This window comes from Musa acuminata, chromosome BXJ1-7, assembly GCF_036884655.1.
Source record: "Musa acuminata AAA Group cultivar baxijiao chromosome BXJ1-7, Cavendish_Baxijiao_AAA, whole genome shotgun sequence".
Lineage (NCBI taxonomy): Eukaryota > Viridiplantae > Streptophyta > Magnoliopsida > Zingiberales > Musaceae > Musa > Musa acuminata.
This window is the reverse complement of record NC_088333.1, coordinates 14,420,912-14,443,418: the sequence shown is the minus strand read 5'-3', so window position 1 is coordinate 14,443,418 and position 22,507 is coordinate 14,420,912. Positions and strand designations below refer to the sequence as shown.

Genomic DNA, 22,507 nt, shown 5'->3' with positions numbered 1-22,507 from the left:
TGCCCGAACTCACCCCCGACTCTCCTTCAGCTGACGTTGAGAGTCATCCAACTCAGCCTTCAGCCGTTCAACTTCAGTTTCCAGATCCACAACATGCTGTTCAGCTGCCACTGGATCAGGCCCGCTTTTTAGCTCATCGACTTCCCCACGAAGGCCTGAGTTCATCTAGCCCAAGCGCTCGATCACCCTACCATTATCGTAGACACGATCGATCAGGGCCATGGTGTAATGTTGGCTTTGCATAAGGGTTGATGTCAACATTGGTATTTGGATGGACAATAAAGGGGAGAAACACTGAACTTACCCAAATGAGGGACGTGGCCACCTGATCCATCAGTACCATGGAGGGCAAATAGTATAGCTACTTTGCTAACATCGGATGGAGTACCCCCCGCGAGAACTCCTGGGCCACCGATCCATCAAACCAGATCCTACTCTCAGCCTTAAGGGTCAGCCATCGCGTGTCGTAGGGGGTCCCCGGCTCCTCCCTAGCAAGGTCGATCATACTGAGGGCTTGGAAGGGCTCACCCTCAAAGCGAGCCCAGATGTGACACAAGTCCCGCATCGACTTCGGGCGCACCGTCGACTTTCCCGAAGGACCGTCACCAGAAGACCCGACGCACCCCTTCTCCGCACGCACGCCGAACCCTCACCTTGGGAGACGTAGCCTGACTCGCACATTCCCCGAGCTGCCGTTTCGTGGGTCGCCATGCCCTCGGACACCTTTCGGGTTCCAACCTTGGACCTCTTCTTCGGCCAACTTGCCTCTAGCTCACTGGGCGACCTCGACTCGTGCATCAATGTGTTCTTCTTTGAAGGGACTCCAGAACCAGACCCCTCGTGCTCCCAAGACGGCTGTGCCATGGCCAAAGGGCGAGGCATCCCCTTCAAAGACTTGAGGTTCACCATTTCTGCGAATGAAGGATCGATTAGTAAAACACACCAAGAACGAAGGAAGCGCTCGAGGCACAAATATGTCAGTACTCCTAGGGGTTGGGCTTAATCCCGCTTCGACCAGCCACTCCTCGGTCATTCCCCTGATTGCTCAAGAGGAAGACAAAATCTTCCTTAACCACTCCATGCGCTTGGTCTCCTCATGGGAAAGAAATAGGGGAACGTTGTTGATGGCTCGGGAGGTCCATTCGACGCAAAACCCCCATCCCCGACTACAACTCACAAAAAGGTGACGGGCTTTCCACCCCTTGTTGTTGGAGGGTGCACCGCTAATCTTAAAGCCACCTTAGGCGGTCAAGTAATACCTGCCTCGCTCCTTGCACAAATGAAAACATGCTAAGAAAAGTGTTCGAGTCGGCTCGATCCCTGCCCCCTGGCACTCCCCGAGGAAAGCCACCAGGTAGCGCCAAGAGTTAGGCGCCATCTAGGATGGCAAAATCCCCCACCAGCAGAGGCACTCTTCGATAACCAGATGCAAGGGGAACCACAGCCCCACCTCAAGAGCATCCATGGTTAGCCCGCACCCATTGGGAAACGAGTCGTAAGGGCGCTAACTGGGATGTGGAGCATGAAGCCCATAGTTCTTCTGGATACTGTAGCGATCCCGAATTGGACCTAAGAGCTCCTTGGTCACTATTGAGTTAACGTCGTGCCATGATCTCATCACTTGAAAGGCTACGAAGGCCTTTGAGTCCGTCAGGGGCATGCCACCCGAAGAAGAACTAACCACCTCTATCCTAGAACTACCGGAACCTGATTCGTTGACCTTGGGAGCCGACCAACTCGAAGAGGAGGAGGAAGACATGGAAGACAGGCATCCCGACTGAGGCAAGGAGCAACGATCCGAGGCGTGTGCAAGAGAACAAAGACTGAACGATGCCACCGCACTACACAGGAAGGGGTTTATAAAGAGGAAGTCTGCCGCCATAAGGCAACCCTTGGGCTCCCCAAGGTGAGAAACAATGTTAGCATTAAATCTGGCGTAACTCCCTAGATCCCCCATATTCGCTAGCCCATAAGTTCTTGCCAAAAACCCACACATTGTCTTGAGTTTCTCGTCGAAACCCACATGCTGCTAGAAATTTCCCGCCAAAACATATGACATGACGCACCACAAACAACTTCCCTCGAAGCTTTGACCTTCTCCTAAGGTTGCAAGGGACCGCTCGGCCAACAGGATCAGTCTTTGCTTGAGTCGTATAGCTCGGCCAGTCCAACCAATCCAGCCTATGCTCGACTTGAGTAGCTCGGCCAACAGGATCAGTCTTTGCCTGAGTCGTACAGCTCGGCCAGTCCAACCAATCCAGCCTATGCTCGACTTGAGTAGCTCGGCCAACAGGATCAGTCTTTGCCTGAGTCGTACAGCTTGATTAGTTGTCACATGAGCAATTCCTCGTCCAACCAGTCCAGCATGTGCCCGAGTTGAGTGGCTCGACCAATAGGATCAGTCTTTGCCCGAGTCATATAGCTCAGCTTGTCCAACTAGTCTAGCCTATGCCCGAGTTGAGTGGCTCGGCCAACAGGATCAGTCTTTGCCTGAGTCATACAGCTCAGCCAATCCAACAAGTCCAGCCTGTGCCCGAGTTGAACAACTCGGCTAGTTGTCGCACGAGCAATGCCTCATCCAACCAGCCCAGCCTATGCTTAAGTCGAGTGGCTCAACCAACAGAATCAGTCTTTGCCCGAGTCGTACAACTCGGCCAATTGTCGCACGAACAATGCCTCGTCAAACCAGTCAAGCCTATGCCCGAGTTGAGTGGCTCAGCCAATAGGATCAGTCTTTGCCTGAGTCATATAGCTCGGCCAGTTGTCACACGAGCAATGCCTCATCCAACCAGTCCATTCTATGCCCGAGTTGCGCAACTCGGCCAGTTGACACGGTGCCATGTCGGATTTCGCCACATGGACACGACCCCCAACCACACCAACGCAAGCGCAGAACCTCGGGAGGAAGACACGGCGCTATGTCGGATGTGCCACCAAGAATTCGGGACGATATTCGCTCCCCTCCCGCGTCGTCTAGGGTCACACAAACCAGCGCCACCCCGACAAGGACCACATTGGGAAGCTCGGGACGATGCCATATGGCGCCGTTCCACACATCCCGGGTGGCGGTCATCCGAAGGTACGAACTCGCCGCTCAAGGAGTTGATTGCCGCGCGAAGGCTGCGTACGGCCTACTCTCAAGCACCATAATAAAAGCCCTCTACCAACATCAGGCTAGAGGCAGAGGATCTTTGACAAAGAATTCCACTAACTTAATCTTTGGAGGGGCCTAAGTCGGGATTCCCCTCCCCATCGTGACCTAAGCCAATGTGTAGGAGTCCGACGATGACAAAGGTGGACGAGGTCACTGAAGAGACGCATCCCAACCGACCTCGAGCTCAACCTGACCAGGTGAAGATCTCATCCCTGGGACGATCCTGGACATCGCCAATTAGACCAAGCCGTATAGACTCCTCAACAACAAGAGTGACAAACATGACCTGGTAGCAGTTAGCTTGAATTTATTGGATAAATGCTAACAAAAGTCTTGGAAAAACTCTTCTTTTTAGGGTGCACCTGCTTGAATAAAAATTTAGACCCCGTTAGATAAAATAGCTCTCATGTTTGAAACGGATTGGATTTAGGCAGCAACAACAGGAGGCGGTAGAACACAAAAAATGACTATAACTCGATTGATTTCTATAGTACTCCAGATGGACGGATAAGTTCATTACAAGAACACCACGGAAATGAATCAATCAGTTATGCTTTTTCCCGCCGGCCAGGATGCGCGATATCTGCAGCCCTCGGCTGAAGGCCTGGTTGAAGAGCAGCCTGGTTTGGAACTCGGACACGAAGGGGAACCAGGCGAGGACGGCCACCGGCGCAAAGATCACCACTCCCATCACGTACTCGTACCCCCGAGCCAAGGCCTTGACGGAGCCCCACAGCCCCAGCCCCTTCATCACCGGCCGCAGCGCCTGCGATATCTGCACCAACCACACCACCGGCGTCGTCAGGTGGAAGGGTAACTCTTTGCAGGGAGAAGAGAAGACGCTTTGTTATCGTTACCTGAAGCAGTGCCCATCCGGTGGGCAGGAAGGCGAAGAGGCTGTCGAAGATGTCTCCCACGGTGAGGTTGAGGAGGGTGAAGAGGATGCCCAGGATTCCGATGAAGCCGATGAAGAGGAAAAGCTTGAGAAGCCGGAACATGAGCTGGAAGTCGGCGCTGAACTTTTTCCTGCCCATCGACACCACCTGCATGCAGCGGTTCTCCTTCAGCCAAAGCAAACATAGGGAAAGGGGAGTGAAAGGAGGATTCCTCTAACCTTGAGAATCAGCATCACTGCCACGATCACCAGCCATGACAGCCCATACACCTGATCGATGCAACAACATTAGCACAGGGCAAAGGCGATGAAGAAGTAGGCATGCAGTAAGCGGCTTAAAGGTGTTGGGAATGGGACGCTCACGATGATGCTCTTGTTGCCATTGGCAACGTTGAGGTGGTACACGATCCCATACTGGAAGAGGAAGAAGCGCAGGGAGAGGACGATCTCCCAGAAGCGGCCGAGGAACCCGGTGGACTGCAAGTGCTCCTGCTCTTCGTCCCACCACGACTCCCAGCTCTTGTTCGCCGGCACCCCGATTCCTCCCCAGCTGTTTATCCACTTGGTCCAGTCGTCCCAATCGTCCACTATCTTCTGCCACTCGAAGCCGGAGGGGTTGAAGAGGAACGGCGCGAACAACCAGGTGGTCACCAGGAACCACATGGACGAGGTGAGAAGCAGGAAAGCAAACGAGTCGGAGGTGACAGCTCCGTTGATCTGATACACTATGAGAAGCACCATCAGCTCCAACCCCTTCACGAAGTGGCTCCGGGAGTACATCCTGTAGTTCTCGGCGAACTTCACATGGCGCACCACGAAGCCTCTTCCGGTGGCTCTGTACTTTGCGCCGCCGTGCAGGACGGTGCGGCCGAAGTAGTGCGACTTGGTTCCGAGGGAGAACGTGAAGAAGACGGAACAAAGCTGAAGCTGCATGATGATGAAGTCGCTCACTGCGGTTCGGAATCCTCTCTCGAGTCCGATCTCCATGACCATTGGCATGGCCATCAGTAAACCTAACTGGACCACCGACTGAGATGCCATTGCTGACTCCAGAGCTGTGTTCCCTCTCTTCCTTGCCTGCGTCATGATTGCACTCTCCAGCCCACTTAGTGACAAGTAGAGTCTTCCGTATAAGTAGGCATAGACTATGATTACAACCATCTGCAAATGTTGTCCAAAGCATGATGAGCAACAGATCCTCACAACAACACATGTAGCAAAGAAACAGAGGTTACCATTGAGCTGACGTAAAAGCCAACGGTGGTGAAGTAGGATGATAGCATGCGGAAGAAGTCAAAACGATGACCCAAGCGGTAGATGTCTCTGCTGAGTATTTGCTCACCGTTGCCACAAGCAACTTTTGCTTCGAAGAGTGAGATTTGGTTGAGTCCAACATCACGACCTTTTCCAACCTGGATGTACTCGTGATGTGTGATGTTTCCACGTCTCAGTGTCGAGTTGAAGCCTGAAAGAGAAAAAGGTCGGAATGAACAGATACATTTATTAGTTGGAGCTAAATAGAATCGATTTGAGAGGAAGACTCACCAGCAAATATATCCTCGCTGAGGTTGATCCCGCGAGATGCCTTGCTAATGCCACCTCTGGTGATGTGAAAAATTCTATCGAACACATCTGGGTGACCATAATGAAATCGGACTCTGACCAAATAGTTTAGTCAAAGATGAAAATTAGTGTTTGTCAAAGATCGAAATCTTTTTGAGTCTTAACAAGAACGGAAATAGATAGGAAACTCACTTTAATGGACTTGCGAGGACTCTTTGTCCAATCGTTACAAAACTGGTTTCTTGGTTTGACATAAACCACGCCAAAGAGGACACACTACAAAATAATTTGTATCAATTCATAAGCCAATATATCCATGCAATCGGACAAATAGAGATAATGTTCCTTTATCACTAGCATAGTTGGTTTTACCTTCCTGTGAAAATATGCTCACGTACACCAAGAATGGTAGGTTGACGTAGTCCATGGTCTTCATTGAATTCTTCAAGAAGGTTGCGCATTTTAAGTGCCTCTTCCAAATAGTTATCCTATAGAAAGTCATAAAATTATAAGAACCTGATAAGCTAAAGCTAGAAGGACCAGCAGTGATTTCAGGACTTGTGTATTTATTACTTGATTCATATCGATAGTCTGAAGAGCTTCGCCACGGGTGAAGATGATTGCATGATTTTGGTTTTCCGGTTTTCCTTCACCTACTTTTGCTGATCCTGGTAATTTAATACGGTATATTTCCTTCAAAAAGAAAAAGATAAACATGTTGGTGTTTCACAATCTTGATCTTCAAGTAGATCAATTCCACCTAAAATCAACAAAAGTTTAGATTTACCTGGTCACGGTTGTCCACAGCTTTTACTAGCACAGAGTAGTAGACTTTCTGAACCTTGTCGCCATCTCTCTCTTCCACTTCATCAATGTATGCAACACGAAGAGAAGGGTAGCTGCAATTTTGAATAGTTAATGACCCTTAGGGCAACATATACTTTTCATATGGAAGCAGCATCTCTGTTAGAACTGCATCAAGTTTCATACTTCAGGATGCCATGTAAGGTTTCAACAAAACAAGTTTGAATGCCCTAACTATGTAAAACCACTATTTTTTCTGATTCCATTAAAATTTCAGTTTAGCAGGACTCTGTATTTAACTATGAAGCATGGATTTAATAGATGTGAAACATAATGAAACCAAAGAGATTTTATCTCTTAACCTCTGTTCCAGAGTAATCATATACATAGTACAAATCTAGATGGAGCATCAATAGCTAGTAATAAACTTTTGGGAAAGGTATCAGCTTCCTGAATTAAAGTCCATTGAGATCATTCATGTAAATTATACATTTCAAATCATTTAGGAATTCTTTGCTTATTTGAATTATATTTAAAATAACTTTATGTACATTTCTTTGAGTTGCTTCACTATAAAGCAGAATCATGACCAGGAAAACTAAAAACTTGAACAGGACTGCATTAATTGGATACCAGAATATTGCTGGAAATAAAATCACATAAGATGCATTTATGTTGCAGTTCTTGATGGGGAAATTAAATCTTCTACTTTCAAAATCATAGTAACGATGAAAATTTAAATGACAAAGACCATGTCATTCTTCAGCTATCAAAGTAATGACCTTCATGTTGGATTCTCCAGGCCCATACTAATTGGATATTCGAAATTGATGGACTTTGTTGATAGAGTATGTTGATCTTGTTAATGAAAGTATGGCTTTCAAGTAGGAGAAAGAAATTTCAATGACAATATCATATCAACTCTAATAGGAGAGACAAAGAAACAAAACCAAAAGGGACATACTTAACCATCAAGTTCAAAATGTCTGTTGCACGTCGATCTCCGGACAGTTTCTGATTTCCATAGATTTGGCAAGTAGCAACATATGTGAATTTCATGTCTGCTATAGCCTCCAGCTGAGCAGATAATGATCTTTGGCTTTTCTTTTCTTCCTCTGCTGAATCAGTAACTATTTTATATCCTTCTAATATCTCTGCAGGTACATGTGATGATGAGAACTTTGAGAAAAACTTAAGAATATATAGTACACCATGGACCAATGTTCATCAGTTACAAGTGGGAAAATGAAATTTACTCACCACTTTCCTGAGCCATATCAAGAAAAGCTTGAAGCTTCAAGGCTCTCCGATAGTACATCATACCCCTAACTGCATCACATGTGTCATACCAACAGCTGAAGAAAGTGCTACTTAATAATTAAAACTTGAAATATAATAAAAATAGTTACCAGTTCTACAAAGTGTTTGTCCCCTAAGAGAGGCCCAATGACGAAGTTGTAGAACATTCTCCTCATTGGACCAAACTTCACTTTCTCTTTTGCAATTGATTCGCTCCATAAAGTTGTTCCATTCATCTATTAAAAATCATCAATTGCATTGATCCAATGAGGCTGAGGAATCATTCACTAGCTATAGAACTAAACATGTTACACTGCATTATATTCTGAAAAGTAGCAAAGATTATAACCTGGGTAGATCTTTTGCAGGTAAAATATGATAGAGACACCGTCTTCATTCTCCAAATCAAGATCATTTTTGGAAAATACTGTCTCTTCACTGTAGTAAGGGGTCATTACACTGCCAACCAATATATATATTTCATGACCGTGGTCCAATATTTTGGAGAATTCGCAAATTTGTACACAAAAGTATGATGATTTCAACATGTGGAAATTATCATTACTACATAATATTACTGTTAAAAGAACTGAAAAGACTTCCAACTATATACTTCAGACTAGTTGGTTGTTCACCACTTGCCCGAAAACTACTGCAACTGGCTGAGGTCATTATAAAATTTCCACCAATCGGTTATGATTTGCATGTTTGCTAAATTATTTTTATCAGTCACTGTTTCACCATCTTTTAAGTTTAGTGTGCCACAAAATAGTAAATATTTTCTTAATTGTTCTTGATTTGGTGTGTATAACAAGCATCACATAGCAGTTCATTTGCATTTACTGAAGTGCACCTGCATCACTCTAAAACATTGTTGAGAACCTGCAGAAATTTCAGTTGAAAGCATGCTCTTTTAGATGGAAAATAGAAAATTCACAAATTTTCAAAAGTAACTTGTGAAACTTTAAATACAAAGAGTTAGTTCTGCTATAGATAGTTGATGATCAAATAAGAGAATGTGCCATATCTGTTGTTAGATTGGCTTTCATATGAACAATAGATCCACAGATCCTATCTGATGAATTGCCAAGATGCAAGTTTCATGTAACAGTTTACTTTTGCAAATTTTGAATTTCAGTGAACATGAGAATCTTGAATTCCTATGTTGCTGTTAACAAAAGCAAACTAAAATACAAATGACTTTTGATCTACAATCAGTAAATAGTCCGAATGACGTTTGATTCCTTATATTGTTGGAAGGTAGCAGGTAAATTTTCTAATTTTCTCAATTCTTGGAAAAAGACAGCAGTCGTTCTTGATATTATTATATCCAGAATATCAAATAAAAAAAGCAAAAATGAAATGTACAATTGCTAGTTCTAGTGGTTACACCAAACCTGAATGAGAGCATTTTGTGGACTTTAGGTGCACGTGGCATTTCCATAAATAATGAATTTGTAAAAAAGGCTATCCTTCTACGAGCTTCAAGGTTTGTAGGCACATCTACTGCAGATTCTTTTACTGTCAATAGGAGGTACAACCGTTTAATCTGCAACATGGTATATTGTGAGTAGCTTGTCTTCAACTAAAATAGTTTCAACTGAAGAAAGGAGAACATTCTCTATATTGATATCCACCTGTTCTTCCCAGTATGCTGTAATTATAGGAGGAAATACTATTGCAGGTTTTGAACCTGTACCAGCAAAAAGTTGTCTTCGAGGTATTGAATCTTTATTACTGTGGCCAAGCTCAACCAACTCACTGAAAGCAATATTCAATGTCATAAGTTTATCAGTAATCTCAGGACTTAATTTCTCGAAAAAATGTTGACTAAATAATCCATTCAGGAATTTTTCACCAACCGATTCTCATGAACCATCATATCACGGGTGACCACTTCTAGCATGTCTTGCAGCAATAACACGAGTGTGTCACGCTTAGATGCATCACCCTCTTTCTGCAATATAGAAAGGAAAATTTTTAACAACCTTCTATGAAACTTAGAACAATTTGGAAGCATGCAGAGATTTCAATTTGCATATTTTACTTAATAAAGTAACTTACCAAGATACCTAGAAGCTCCACAAACTTCTTACATAGTGTTGGTAGGGCACTCATTCTGAAGTTGCTGAGAAAAGCATTCTTTCCAATGCTAGCTTCAATTTCTTTAATAATTACGCCGATGATCCTGTTACAGAATAAGCAAGGTAATTTGAAAAGATCATGCACCAAAGGGAGATCATTTTTACAAGAAAACATGTCTAGGCATTAATCATTGTTTCATCCAAGACATCCTTTCTTCAAACAAGAGTGACGCAATAGGGGAGCCTTTAAATAAAAATTAAGTCAAAATGGACAAGTTCAAACATATGTTTTGAAGTCATCAGTAATTGAGTCTCTGCCTCAGAAAATACTCTATGGCATACAATTAGACCAGCCATAAGCTGTCATGTATTTATGAATATCTCCAAGTGTACAGCCTTCAACACTCTTATAATATTCTGAAATGAAATATTTTAGATCATCTTATCAATCTGATAATGGACCTTGACAAAAGTTCTGATTTGGTCCTCTTAGCTCAATAAAAAAATTGTCGCACATTAGGTCTACAAAATGCCGAAGAATGCCATTGATCCTGTTGTTGTTGCACTCAACAAGGCATGTTCATGGCCGTAAAGGTTATGTGAATTAACTAATAAACCCAAAAGCTGCAACTTTCTTCGTTTAATATACTGACTCTGGTATATGGCAGCTATATGCTGATGAACAATAACAAAAAATATGCGACTTCTTGAGTTGTACAATGTGCAATAGCATAAAAAGTAATCTATCCCCTTCTATATACAACACCTATATTTGATATTTTTCCATCATTCTGAAATATAAAGGAAATATTAGTGAAAGCTAAAGATTCCTAGCAAGCAGTGACTATATGTAGACTATAATACAAACATGATACATAATTAAATTTAAAAAATCCAATTTAACGAAGAAAAAAAGGTTTGTGACAGACCTTTTCTCATTTTCACCAACTACAAGAAGGTTAAGAACAAGTTTAAAGGACTCGTAGCATTCAATAACGGCACATTTCATATATTCATCCGCACAGATGCGTTTCCACAGATCAGAATCCTTTGATTGAAATTGAGCAGCCATATCCAATGCTACTGGTATCTGTCTCATAAGTTGATGAATTGAAAAATAGGAAACATCAAAGTAACAAGAACTCAAGAAGCATCAAATGAGTGTTTAGTGGAGACCTTGCTTGCGAGCAGGAATGGTGGCCATTGTATTATCTTCAGGCTAGGATCTGATGAGTAAGGAACTAGCAAAAGATCCATCTCTCTGAATCACAGAAAAGAATAAGTGAGTATTCCAGGATACTAATTATCATGTATCAAGCGAAAGCCAGTCAGTTTAAGGCCTTTCCTGTCACTTATAAGGTCTTCTTCTCGGAAGCTACAAATTACTTCATTCCATAGCTGGGAAAACTTTGCTGCCTCAGTTCTCTTGCTTGGAGAGACCTGAATTCCTCAAGGTGTTAGATACGAGACCAAAACTGTCAATGTTCTTGTGAAATTGTACTTTATAGTTGCAGGGTACCTCTGCGAAGTGCTTTGAGAAAGAGAATCCCCTGTTTCGAGCTTTCTCAGATGGTACAAGGTATGTGTTGAAAGCTCCAGGCAAAGAGTGGAACCTTGATCTCAGCATACCCAGTGTCCGTATCTATAAAAATCACAGATCCAGAACTTAGATATCAGAAAAGTGTTGACTTCAGATATTAGACATAAGTTAATCATCATAAGATATCAGACCACATCTACATACATAATAAAAGATCCAGAGCTAGAAAAGACTGCAACTGATTTTATTATTAAGGATCACAATACACAATTAGGATAACATTATGGAAGCCAGATAAGTATTCAGTTTTTTCAACAGATTATGATGCTCAATTGTTTCTCTAAAACATGAAACATGGTTCTGCCATTATGCCTACTCAGCCATGGACCCAGCAAATAGAATGTGTGCAGTCCTGGTCAATAGGCAGAGGGAGGAAAGAAGAAAGAGAGATTATTTGTATTTGTTTGTTCAGTAAAGATCCTGTGTAATTTATAAAATGCTTATAGTTCGTGACATTGATAATAACAGAGAAAAAGCAAACTGATGGATAGTGAAACACTAAGACTATCCTTATTTTTCTAGTGATAATTAAATTTCCAGTGAGAATTATGACATCAAAATAAATTCAGTTTTTACATGATATAAATTCCAAGAAATATGCAAGATTTTGCTAGTAATCAGATTGAAACCTTTGGAGAAAAATGTTTTATTATGTAGTGAAAATTTTTATTATTTTTGCTGAACTGTAAATGTTTCACCGATGATGCTTGACCACATGCAATTTATAAAACTTGTATTGTGACAAGATGTTTGGCTGTGGAACCCATGGAACATAAATAGCATAAATAAGGGCAACTTGCCACAGAAGCTGAGATGCAGATCATTCTGGAATATAAACAGGAAGTTGTGGTATAAGATCTTGAATTTTTTCTAAATACAAATGATGGAATTTGATATATAAATTGTGGTATATGATTGATTAACTAACTGATTAATGACTGTTCTAATTAGGAAAGTAGATGCCAACAATGAAACTCAATTTCCCAATGCCTTAGTCATAGTGGTGAGTTGTGCAGTAACCTAAACTGAATAATCATGTACTTATAAGGACTTCTGATCTTGTAAATGTCACATGCCCTATAGGATGGTAAAACACAGAGTTGTGGAATAACATTCCAGTGGAGAATAACCTGTTGGTAGACACGGAACAGAAAATTAGGGTGCAGTTATAAAGAAGTTTGATAGCTTCAATATAAAATCTTTAATTGAAGAAAAGGATTAAGTTTATTTCCTTTTTATCAATAAAATTTTTAGCCAAACTACAATGATATCTGAGAAATAAAGAATTTTAAAGGAAAATGAACATGAAACAAACATTTGCGAAGAATAACAAGGGCCAAATAATCGTTCTTTGAGGCTTGCCATTTAGGTAAGAAAAACAGTGGCAAAATAACATAGACATCAATCAGCCAGGACATACAAACTTGAAATAAAAGAAAATGAAAGTTTGGGCCAAATAATCGTTCTTTGGGCCTTGCCGGTTAGCTAAGAAAAATGGTGGCAAAACAACATAGACATCAATCAGGTAGGACATACAAACTTGAAATAAAAGAAAATGAAAGTTTTCTGATGAATAAAGAAATCATAAACAAATCTAAATGTCAAATTAAAATGGTGAAAAACACGAATGAAACAAGAAGTAGAAGTGCAAACTACCTATTAGAGAGAAAGCCTGGATTTAGCTTGCCAAAAGCCTCTTTTTTCTTGCTCACTTAAAAAATGAATTTGTAGCATTGGTTGATAAGATTAAAGGACCCAATGGTATTTTAATAAAATATCTTTAATTAGTTTGATTGTTTGATAAACAGAATCTAAAAAGAACCAACAAAAATGTATATACATCATGGTTCTTACTTCTCCAAGTCGACCGAATGCTCCGGAAACACCTCCATATAAGGTAGAGAAAATTGCATACCATATTTGAGTGTCCATAAAGTATACCTGTGAAATATTTGTGCATGTCATATATGATATCATGCTGAGTTTAAACATAAAGACTTGTGAAATATGAAAATGAGACACAACGATCACTATGCATCATAGCTCAAAAAAGAGAGAACAATATCTAGACATACCAAAATCACAGGAGCCCATAGTGAGAGAACAGCACCATAATTACCAGAAGCTGCATGAAGCAGAAGCTCAACAGCTTGAACAAATTTAATTGAATGATTCTAAGCAAACTGGAATAGGATGAGCATAATTACCATTAGGGAAAAATTCATGCCAGGCATAATGAATGTTGTGAACATTCATTATATCTTTTGTGGGCTTCATAAGAAGTTTTATCTGCCAGACAGTAAAACATGTTAGGTGTAAAGAATACCCCAAAAGCATATCTTGCTTTATACAATGATCTGTAAGAAGACGTACACACGGGAGACACTACCTGCATGTAATAACTGAAGGCAAACTTGGAAGACAACAGCAACAACCAAAACAATGTATACCTTACAAGAAACAATAGACGCAATTAGCAGTTTCAGACAAAAAGCAAAGTGTCCATATGTAAATATACAATGATTTTTCCCAACAAACTTACTTGAAAAGCGTAAACTGACTTTCATGCATGCCACGTCCAACATATATTCTTGGCTGAGAAATAAAGTGACGGCTTTAGTTGATGAGCAAGCACAACATAAAAAGAATGGCATAGTCCTTGTATTTAATTTTATTGAAAGCATTCCACATCAGAGGTCACAACAGTAGAACACCATAACAAGGAGAATTGGCATGACAGGACCTTCACTACTATCATGTATAGAATGATATAAATAGAATCAAAGTATAGCAAAAAAAATTCGAATTGTAGGAGACATCCTAGTGGTTACAGTCATGAGGTTAGGAGTTCAATTTTTTTTATAAGCATCCAGTATGTAGGTTATGTAATATTTGCACAGAAGGAGTATAATTAGAAAAATAGCAATTCCAATTAAACAAACTTTAATTCTTCAGATCTTGAGGCCCCAAGAACTGTCAACACACCCAACAAATGAATGTGCACATACCATGCCAAGAGGGTATTACACGGTCTTCCATGTCATGCCACAGGAACTGAAACATTCTATGAGGCATAGGGGTTTGGCAAGAATATTTACTGGAGTCTTGTCTTGAAACTTAGGAGGCTTCTATTGATTGCAGAGAAAGAAATAAAACCATCAGAAGATAGACATAGTATAAATTCTGACAGTAGTTTTTTTAACTAAACTCTGACACTAGTCAAGATGCTATCTGTGCATAGATAAGACTGACTGGAAGGTAGCCCTGAATGAGCAGGCTAGATAGGTGATATGAAGAATGCAGTTTAACAAAAATAGAATAATAGAATGAGAGCACAAGACAGATGGATCAATGGGTAATCCATAATTGTTTTTTTTCATGTTCCTCAAGTCTTGTTTTACACCATACACTAGTTTAGATGAAAATCCTTGTAAGGAAGAAATAGCATGACACTTTCTTCTACTAGACTTTGTGAATATCTATGTTATTGCTCATAAAAAGCACCTGCCTACCTGTGAATTGTATGATGCTGAAACTTCATTTGTGGCAATGATGGCTTTACAAATTGCTTCAGAGAAGTAGAATATCCCAATAATTTGCATCTATGTAACACATTTGTTCTTGTTTGTTGAGTAAATTATTAATGAAGATCAAAAAAATAAAAAGAACAGAATGATAATTGTTATGTCAATGAGTTTGGTGCTAATTCTAAGTAAATCAAGCTCAACTTCTGTCACTTAAAACAGAGAGGAAAAATTAAGAAAATGAAACTAGAAGTAAACGATATGCACCTGAGACCACCACAAGAGAAGCTGAACAATATGCCAATCTGAATTCTCTATCCATCTTCGGAGCATAGGAAATAAGAATAGGATGCCTGCTAGTATGTTGGGAAATAGGTACAGTACCACAACCATGATATATAAAGGTGGTACACCATTTAATTGATGAAGCCACTTGGACAGTTCATTCCAGGGTAAATTTATGTTTGGCGAATCAATATAAACTAGAGGAAGAATTATGGCCCAGACAAGACTAACTAATATCTTGAGGAAATTTCTTAAGACATCAATGAATTTCCATCTGTGAAAGCCAGGGAAATTTAGAACAAGATCAAGAACACCTGTAATGTCAAAAAGAACAGTAATGTCAGCCGAATAATTGAAAAGAAACTACCAAGGCTGTCTTCGTGATTGATAAGCACATTAGATAACTGAAAATTTAGCAAAAATTGCAAGTTCAAGAAAGTTTTGTGCCATTTATATTTCTATTCAGAAACATTTGACAAAGAATACAGAAAGATCGAGTACAAGAAGATTAAAAAAACAGTTTTAGATAACTTTTCTGACTAAGATGAGATAGAAAAACTTTAATATTACAGGAGACTGTTGTTTAAACTTTAAACCTGACTTCTTTTTGCAGACAATGCACATAATACTTGAGTATTCTCATACAAGTTGATCAGGTAAAAATCTAATGGCATCCTAATGTTCTCTAGCAATCCTAGTGAATGTAAGACGTTGCTAAGCACCCAGTTTTTATCTTTGGTCTCATTTTGATTAAATGAATATGCTAGAGTTATTGCATGCATGGATTTGGTAACAAACCACTTTTAGGCATCCCCATGATGTAAACTACTCATATTAATTATGAAAAGATATATAATGACAGCAGAAGCCTCCTCAGCACAACACTATTTCCAAATGATCAGAATCCATAACTGCTGTCTTTCTAATCAATATCTTCTAAAGCAAATTTGAAATTAGAAAGATGCAAAATGTGACTCAAAACTCTGAAACAGTTCTGATCTCCATGGTCAGTCATTTTAATAAAGACATCATGGTGCAGATTATTCATTTTTGTCATTTACTATTCTCTAACACTATGACACATTCAGATCTAAAAGTACCATCAACATGCAAATTGGATTAATTGCAGAACAGAGTTTAAAGCTTTTTAAGCACAAGAACAACTATGTAACTACAGTATGACAAACTTTCAGCTCATACTTTGGAGGAAGCGTAGTAATGCTGCTGTGATGAAAATGCTAGAAATTGAGTATAATATATCTTTCTGAAATATCTCTGTCAGTGAGTGCTCACTCCAGGCCACTATTATCATTGCCTGAAAGTTACAAAAATTATTATTACCAGAGATGTAAATGAGGTGTACACACACACACACACAACCTTAGTAGTACCTGTAGTGCAAGTATATAGAAGGTCCACATGCGATCAAAACTTCGAAAAATGTGCCAAAATGTTCTTGTCTCAACAAAATTTGATTTCCCTATGCTTCTATTAGAAACCTTCAGAGATGAATGCCCTGCCTGTAAATAGATCTTTGCACGATAACATTGTCCTGACAAATTGATTTTATGGTCTTGAACATGAGACGGTCAACAACATACCTGAACAATGGGCCTTGATTCCCGTATAGATTTGAAGAAATTCCCATCATCCTTCATAGGCCACCCCAAGGAAAAGCAATCAGCAGACCTAATGGTTATGTAATCAACCTTAGAAACAAAAGCAAATTGAAAATATTAAAACTATTCTGGTGACATATTCATATAATCAATCCCCTCACAGACCAGAAGTATTCATTTAGATCATCATAATTACACCAAGCTGAATGTGGAGCTTTTCCGTTATTGCTCATTTTAGCTTCCTGACAGATAGTATCATCATTTAGTTATGTAACCGTGTAAAATTTATTATTTGTTTGAATTTCTCAAAGAAGCATACCTTTTCAATCACACGATAAATTGGACTAATTACTTTCTTCAGGAATGCTTCATCATCTCCACCATATGAAGGCCTGATGTTCTCCCCTGTCACAACACTGACATTCCCAGCCAATAGGCCATGTAGCTCATATGCCATCTGGAAATCATCAGGATTTACTTAAGTGAAAAAATTTCTGAGAAATAACAAGAGAATGCCAATGGAAGGCAAAATTAAAGCATCTTTAGAATGAAGGTCTTACATTATGGAATATATAGGACAAGCATTCTGGCATAAAGCGAATATTAGCAGCTTCACCCCAGATAAGAAGAAATAAGCCCATGTAAAGGATCTTCCTTTGCTGAATTTCGGGTGGTTGTGCACCTTGTGGAAGCCTAAAATTTAAAACATTTACAATATTAAGTGAGCAATCAAAAGCATAGAAAAATTAAACAAATGGAATCCAAAGATTTACATAATAATTACCGTAAGCTATGTTTGTGTCCCAAGAATTTACACCATGTTTTGTAGTTCTTGAATATTTTACTCATAACTGCATCAACAGCTCGCTCATCCAGCTGTACCAGGGAACTGATTTAGCTAATTCAAGGATATAATCTATTACAAAATAATTGCAAATGAAGTGAAAGAAGACGAGTTTTGTAACCTGTATAAGTTATGTTGCTTTAATAGATTCTAAAACTAAAGGATGAATGATTAAAAAGACCACGAAAATATCTAGCAGTAGAGTGCTAGGGGGCAACAAATATGGAGAATAACTGGCTGGAATCTCAATATAAGAATCCCAGTTCATTTAAGAATGCCTTACTATGTGTCATAACTTTGGTAAAAAAAATAATACAATTTGGACTGAATGGCAGAATACACTGTAAGACATTTTAGTTATTAAAACTAACAAAGTTAGCATGTGGGTTTGTTAACCTAGTAGGCTAGTACTATCAATTAATTATGTATTGACTTTGAAAAATTAAACAGTAATCAAGGGTTATGGTCTGGCTATCAATTAGTAATGTCATGGCAGCATATTGCCAAAGAACCAGCACAAGTATGTTCTGCATCTTGTCTCAGTATCTAAGAATCAGGATTTCCAAATGCCAATACATGGCACAGCATGGCATGTCTAGTATACACCATGCAATGGTCAGATGAAAATGGCACAGGATACAGCAAATTAATACATTGAATAAATCACTATCTTCATGAATGATGTATGCTCAAAACTAATAAGTCAAAACCAAATCTGATGTCAATATTCCCGGGGATGCTAACTTTCTAATACGCCAACTATCGTAAAAATGCCAGTAATTTATTAGTACCATGAATCCATTTAACAAGAGATGTTCTTATAGTATAAAATACATGAAGCAGTATCAGAAACCCATGAGAAGTTGAAGAAGCAAAGTCATATACAACTCACCATAACTTACTAAATTTTGACCTAAACAACAAGGAAGACATTTCCAATCTGTTAAGCTAGACCAAGAAATTATTACAAATGCTCTGGTTTAATCAATCACTTCTAAAGTCTATCTTCTCTAAATCTCATTAGAGAAGCTACACAAAGCATGAAAACTAATGGATTTAATCATGCACATCCTTAGTCTCTGCATTTCCTAGACAAATCAAGAAGATATACTACTATTACTAGTACCACTACTGACTACTGCTACTACTACTCTCTCTCTCTCTCTCTCTCTCTCTCTTTTCCCCTCCTAGGCTTATTTCTAATACATGAGACATGTAATTCTCACTTAAAAATGTATCTTATTTCTGTCTCCTATTCTACTTCTACAGAGAGATTTGTTATCTGCCTATTGATCATGCTCCACCAAGTGCATGTCACTAGCATAATCAGGATACTGATATCACTCAAATAATTTTTGTACTGCCCTCCATTGCTATTCAGAATTTTTTAAACATTGTGCTCTATGATATTTGGTTAGTGCAACTTACCAATTATACTAATGCTTTTTTGGCCCTTGGAAGTGCATGGCATAAATTTAAATATAAGGATTCCCATTCTTTAAGAGCAGGCACTAAACATCTTCATATGCTTATAACCTTTTAACCGGTGAATGGCCAATGCTTATGGTGATAAGCATTTAGGTTTGAAGTTATTTCTCTTGTATTAGTGTTTTTCTGTTATGATCCACTGGTTATTTGGGCTAGTTTCATGTTGCCTAAGTGTGGCTTCAAAAACTATAGTTGTGTTTAATGGAACTTCAATACCACCACATGTTGGGCTGCAAATGAAGCTGTTTTGTATTCAATAAGATTCACTGGCCTAATTTATAATGCTGAATGCTATCTAGAGAAGCGAACAAAACCAACAAGATATCAAAATACTGTGATCGTCATCCAGACTTTCTCATTCCAGAATCACTGGCGAACATACCAGATGCATCTTCTGTTTTTTTCCATTCACCATATTCTTTCTCCAAATTGTTAAGAAGATCCAATTTAGTGCAAGTTAGAAGGAAGCATGTACATGCCTTGTGAAGAGGTTCAGGCTTGGGCGACAGCCTTATGTGGACGTTGGCAAGGAGCAAGATCAAATGCTCTCTTTGATTCCTCACACTGTCCCTCTGCAAACAAAGAAGCATTATCAAGTGTAAGTAATACTAGTGTCCTCTGAGAAATAAAAACAAAGAATGGTTGCTAATGTTTGATAATGTTGTACCTGAAACCCAAACATGATCCTTAACCAATCTAGTAGATCCAAGTCTCCTGTTTTCTGTCTTTGCTGATCAAAAGAAGAAGGCCAGTTCAAGCCTCGTGTATTCCTCAAGGCCATCACAGCTGCTTTTATCTGTGACAAGTAGAAGGTACATTAAAAGTACTAACTTGTTTAAAGCTAGCACAACAGATCTCCTTTTGAGCTGATGTAGTTTCCACGAGCACAATACCCAGGAAGAATCATGTCAGATAAGTAGATACTTACAAGAGGCAAAATGCCTGTAATACCATACCTCCTCAAATTGCATAATACATAGTGAAGCACCAGCAGCGTCCAGGGGAAGGATGTTATATGGGACATAAATTTCCGTCTTTTCTTGGACATCTTTGGCGGAAGCAATAATCTGTTCACGGAGCACCGAGAAACCATACAGCAGAACACATCATGTGCGTGCATAAGTTAAGCAAAGCAATCGTCTGGCCGCTATTGCAGAAAATATGTGAACAAATATGAAATGGGCTCCTCAACACATTGAATACGAGACGAACCTCTGGAGCAACTTCTTCAACTTTTTCAGTTTTGTTAACAGCACAGAGGACTTCAAATAAGACACCGGCGGTTTGATAAGCTTTACCAAGTTGAGCTCTGCCCACAGGAGGAATAGAAATCTAATTATAAAAAATGCAAGGATGCCAAAATCAGCAAAGTCAAGCAAGACTTACCTATCTGCTTGCTCGCCCTGATCCAGAGCACGGACGTAGTTCTCGTAGTATTGCTGATAGAAGCTCTCGATTTCTCGTGCATCACTCTTCTTCACCCTTTTAGCAAGACTCGGCGTATTGTCCTGGAATGTTGGTTCAAATTACAGAGTTCATAATCTTGTCAAAATATCATGACAATTAATTATATACAAGTATCTCCGGAAAGTGAAGTACAAAACCCACAAAAAGTACTATTTTATCCGGTACAAGCTCTCATCACGAGCTTACCGAGAAATCATTGCATTGAATACGAAACTTCGCATGCAGAGTTCAATGCCCCCAATCTGTCATCCAATCTATCGGTATCCCAAGAAGGGCACCTTCTAGGATATAGAAAAGGTTGGCCAAGGGATGGATATCTGAGCAAAGACACTAAATTTGCCAGTTGAAACCAAAAGTTATACCCTGACTTCTTTCACTAGTTCCGAAATATCAACTTTTGAACACTACGGTAAGCCTTTTAACAAGTCGCAGAGTCCAACAGCAGCAACCTTTAGAAAAAGCCTTAAAATTTGGGGAAAAACAATAGATTAAAAGCTAAAACGAATTGGCATCTGGAAAAGCCACTCCCGTTTTCATCACAATAGAGACGTGAACCACAAAATTGAAGTCCAATTAAAATTGAAACAAACGGGCCAGAGAGAGTAATCATGCTAACTGTCAAAGAAATTGAGACGCAGTTGCTTTAATGTTCGCGAACGATACAGAATCGAACGGCGATTTCAAGTTCACATGAAATCAGTGTCCAAAGACGAAAAACACCCTATAACTAGTGGTGTGATGATTGAGATCGCACGATGATCTGAGCGGATCTTAAAGCACCAAAGCACAAGGAGAATAAAGAGAAGCAGTAATCTCACCCGCTCGAGGCGCTGCAGGAGAGCGGTCTTGAATTGTCGAACTCCGCGTCCACTGGAGCTGGGATCGAGTCTATGCGCCTTCTCGAACGCATAGAAACGGCCTGCACTCCACCGCAAACCAAACAAAAAAACGGCGTAACGATATCAGATCCCTTCCAAGAAAGAAAACGTAGGTACCGCCATTTCTATCTTTGTTTAGGGTTTCTCGTTTGATAGCGGATGAACCGAGAGAGAGAGAGAGAGAGAGAGAGAGAACGCACATAGGTAGGCGACGCGAGGGCGTTCGGCCTCGATCTCGGACGCAACGCGGAGGATGGGGGCGATGCTTCCGAGCGACGACGGCACCACCTCATTGTCGAAGACCTCCATGGAGAAGGTCGCCATCGCCGCACTTCTCATCGATGACCGCCGCGTCAGAACCTGAGGCCCCGACATTGGCCCCGTCACCGGCGCAGCCCCCGTTCCCGGGGTAGACGCCGGTTCCCCGCCCGCCATTTTGCACTCTCCTCTCTCTAAGCGCTCCTCAGTAGTAGCAAAACCATAGACAGATCGGCAGTCCGATCGCTAGGGTTTCAAGGTAACGATGGATGAAGGCAGGGTGACTGGGAGCTCCGCCTCCCGGCCTCCCGGTCGCCTGCAGAAACGCATTCAAGATCATCAACGAAATCGAATTCTACACCTCTATCAATTTAGGTTTAATGAGTAGGAGGAGAGAGTTCACCTTTCGCCGGGGAAGAACGAGAGGCGGCGGGGCGCTCCCGGAGCGAGGGAGAGCTGAGAAGACGCAGAAAGGAAGTGTGGGGGGGCAAGAAATAGCAGCGGGATGGGAAACGAGAGGCGTCATCGGTCCGAGTTTGTTCCATGGTTTTTGTCTCAACGAGTGGTGAGGCGGGGTCGTCAGGCTCAGGCAGAACTCGTTGGGCGGTTCCATTGGGCTCTACCGCAGTGTCCGCGGAAGGGGCGCGGCAGCTAGGGCGGGAGCGGGTCCGATTGGCCGTTGGAGCGCCTTCGTGCGGTGGACCAGCGTCGATGCGCCCGACGTACGAGGAGGGCCGCCAAATGG

At 40.7% G+C, this 22,507-nt stretch overlaps 1 protein-coding gene across 1 annotated transcript; it reads right to left on the bottom strand.

Moving 5' to 3' along the window:
* Positions 1-3,606: 3,606 nt before the first annotated feature.
* On the bottom strand, positions 3,607-22,216 carry LOC103991962 (callose synthase 5-like). The gene is made up of 43 exons (XM_065192181.1): positions 22,166-22,216; positions 21,705-22,078; positions 21,445-21,545; positions 20,546-20,667; positions 20,372-20,468; positions 20,116-20,226; positions 19,827-19,955; positions 19,639-19,731; positions 17,612-17,703; positions 17,388-17,520; positions 17,147-17,284; positions 16,993-17,069; positions 16,810-16,897; positions 16,600-16,728; positions 16,409-16,523; positions 15,191-15,522; positions 13,942-13,994; positions 13,789-13,849; positions 13,607-13,688; positions 13,475-13,524; positions 13,254-13,340; positions 11,319-11,441; positions 11,148-11,239; positions 10,976-11,063; positions 10,729-10,889; positions 9,780-9,903; positions 9,578-9,672; positions 9,353-9,476; positions 9,113-9,264; positions 8,065-8,174; positions 7,826-7,951; positions 7,677-7,745; positions 7,381-7,570; positions 6,400-6,511; positions 6,186-6,305; positions 5,985-6,100; positions 5,805-5,888; positions 5,595-5,707; positions 5,285-5,514; positions 4,413-5,210; positions 4,269-4,319; positions 4,012-4,197; positions 3,607-3,929 (listed from the first exon to the last, which is right to left on the bottom strand). Exons 2-43 carry the CDS (start codon positions 21,937-21,939, stop codon positions 3,699-3,701), a joined length of 5,820 nt encoding a protein of 1,939 aa, XP_065048253.1. The 5' UTR covers positions 21,940-22,078; positions 22,166-22,216; the 3' UTR covers positions 3,607-3,698.
* Between the last annotated feature and the right edge of the window lie 291 nt (positions 22,217-22,507).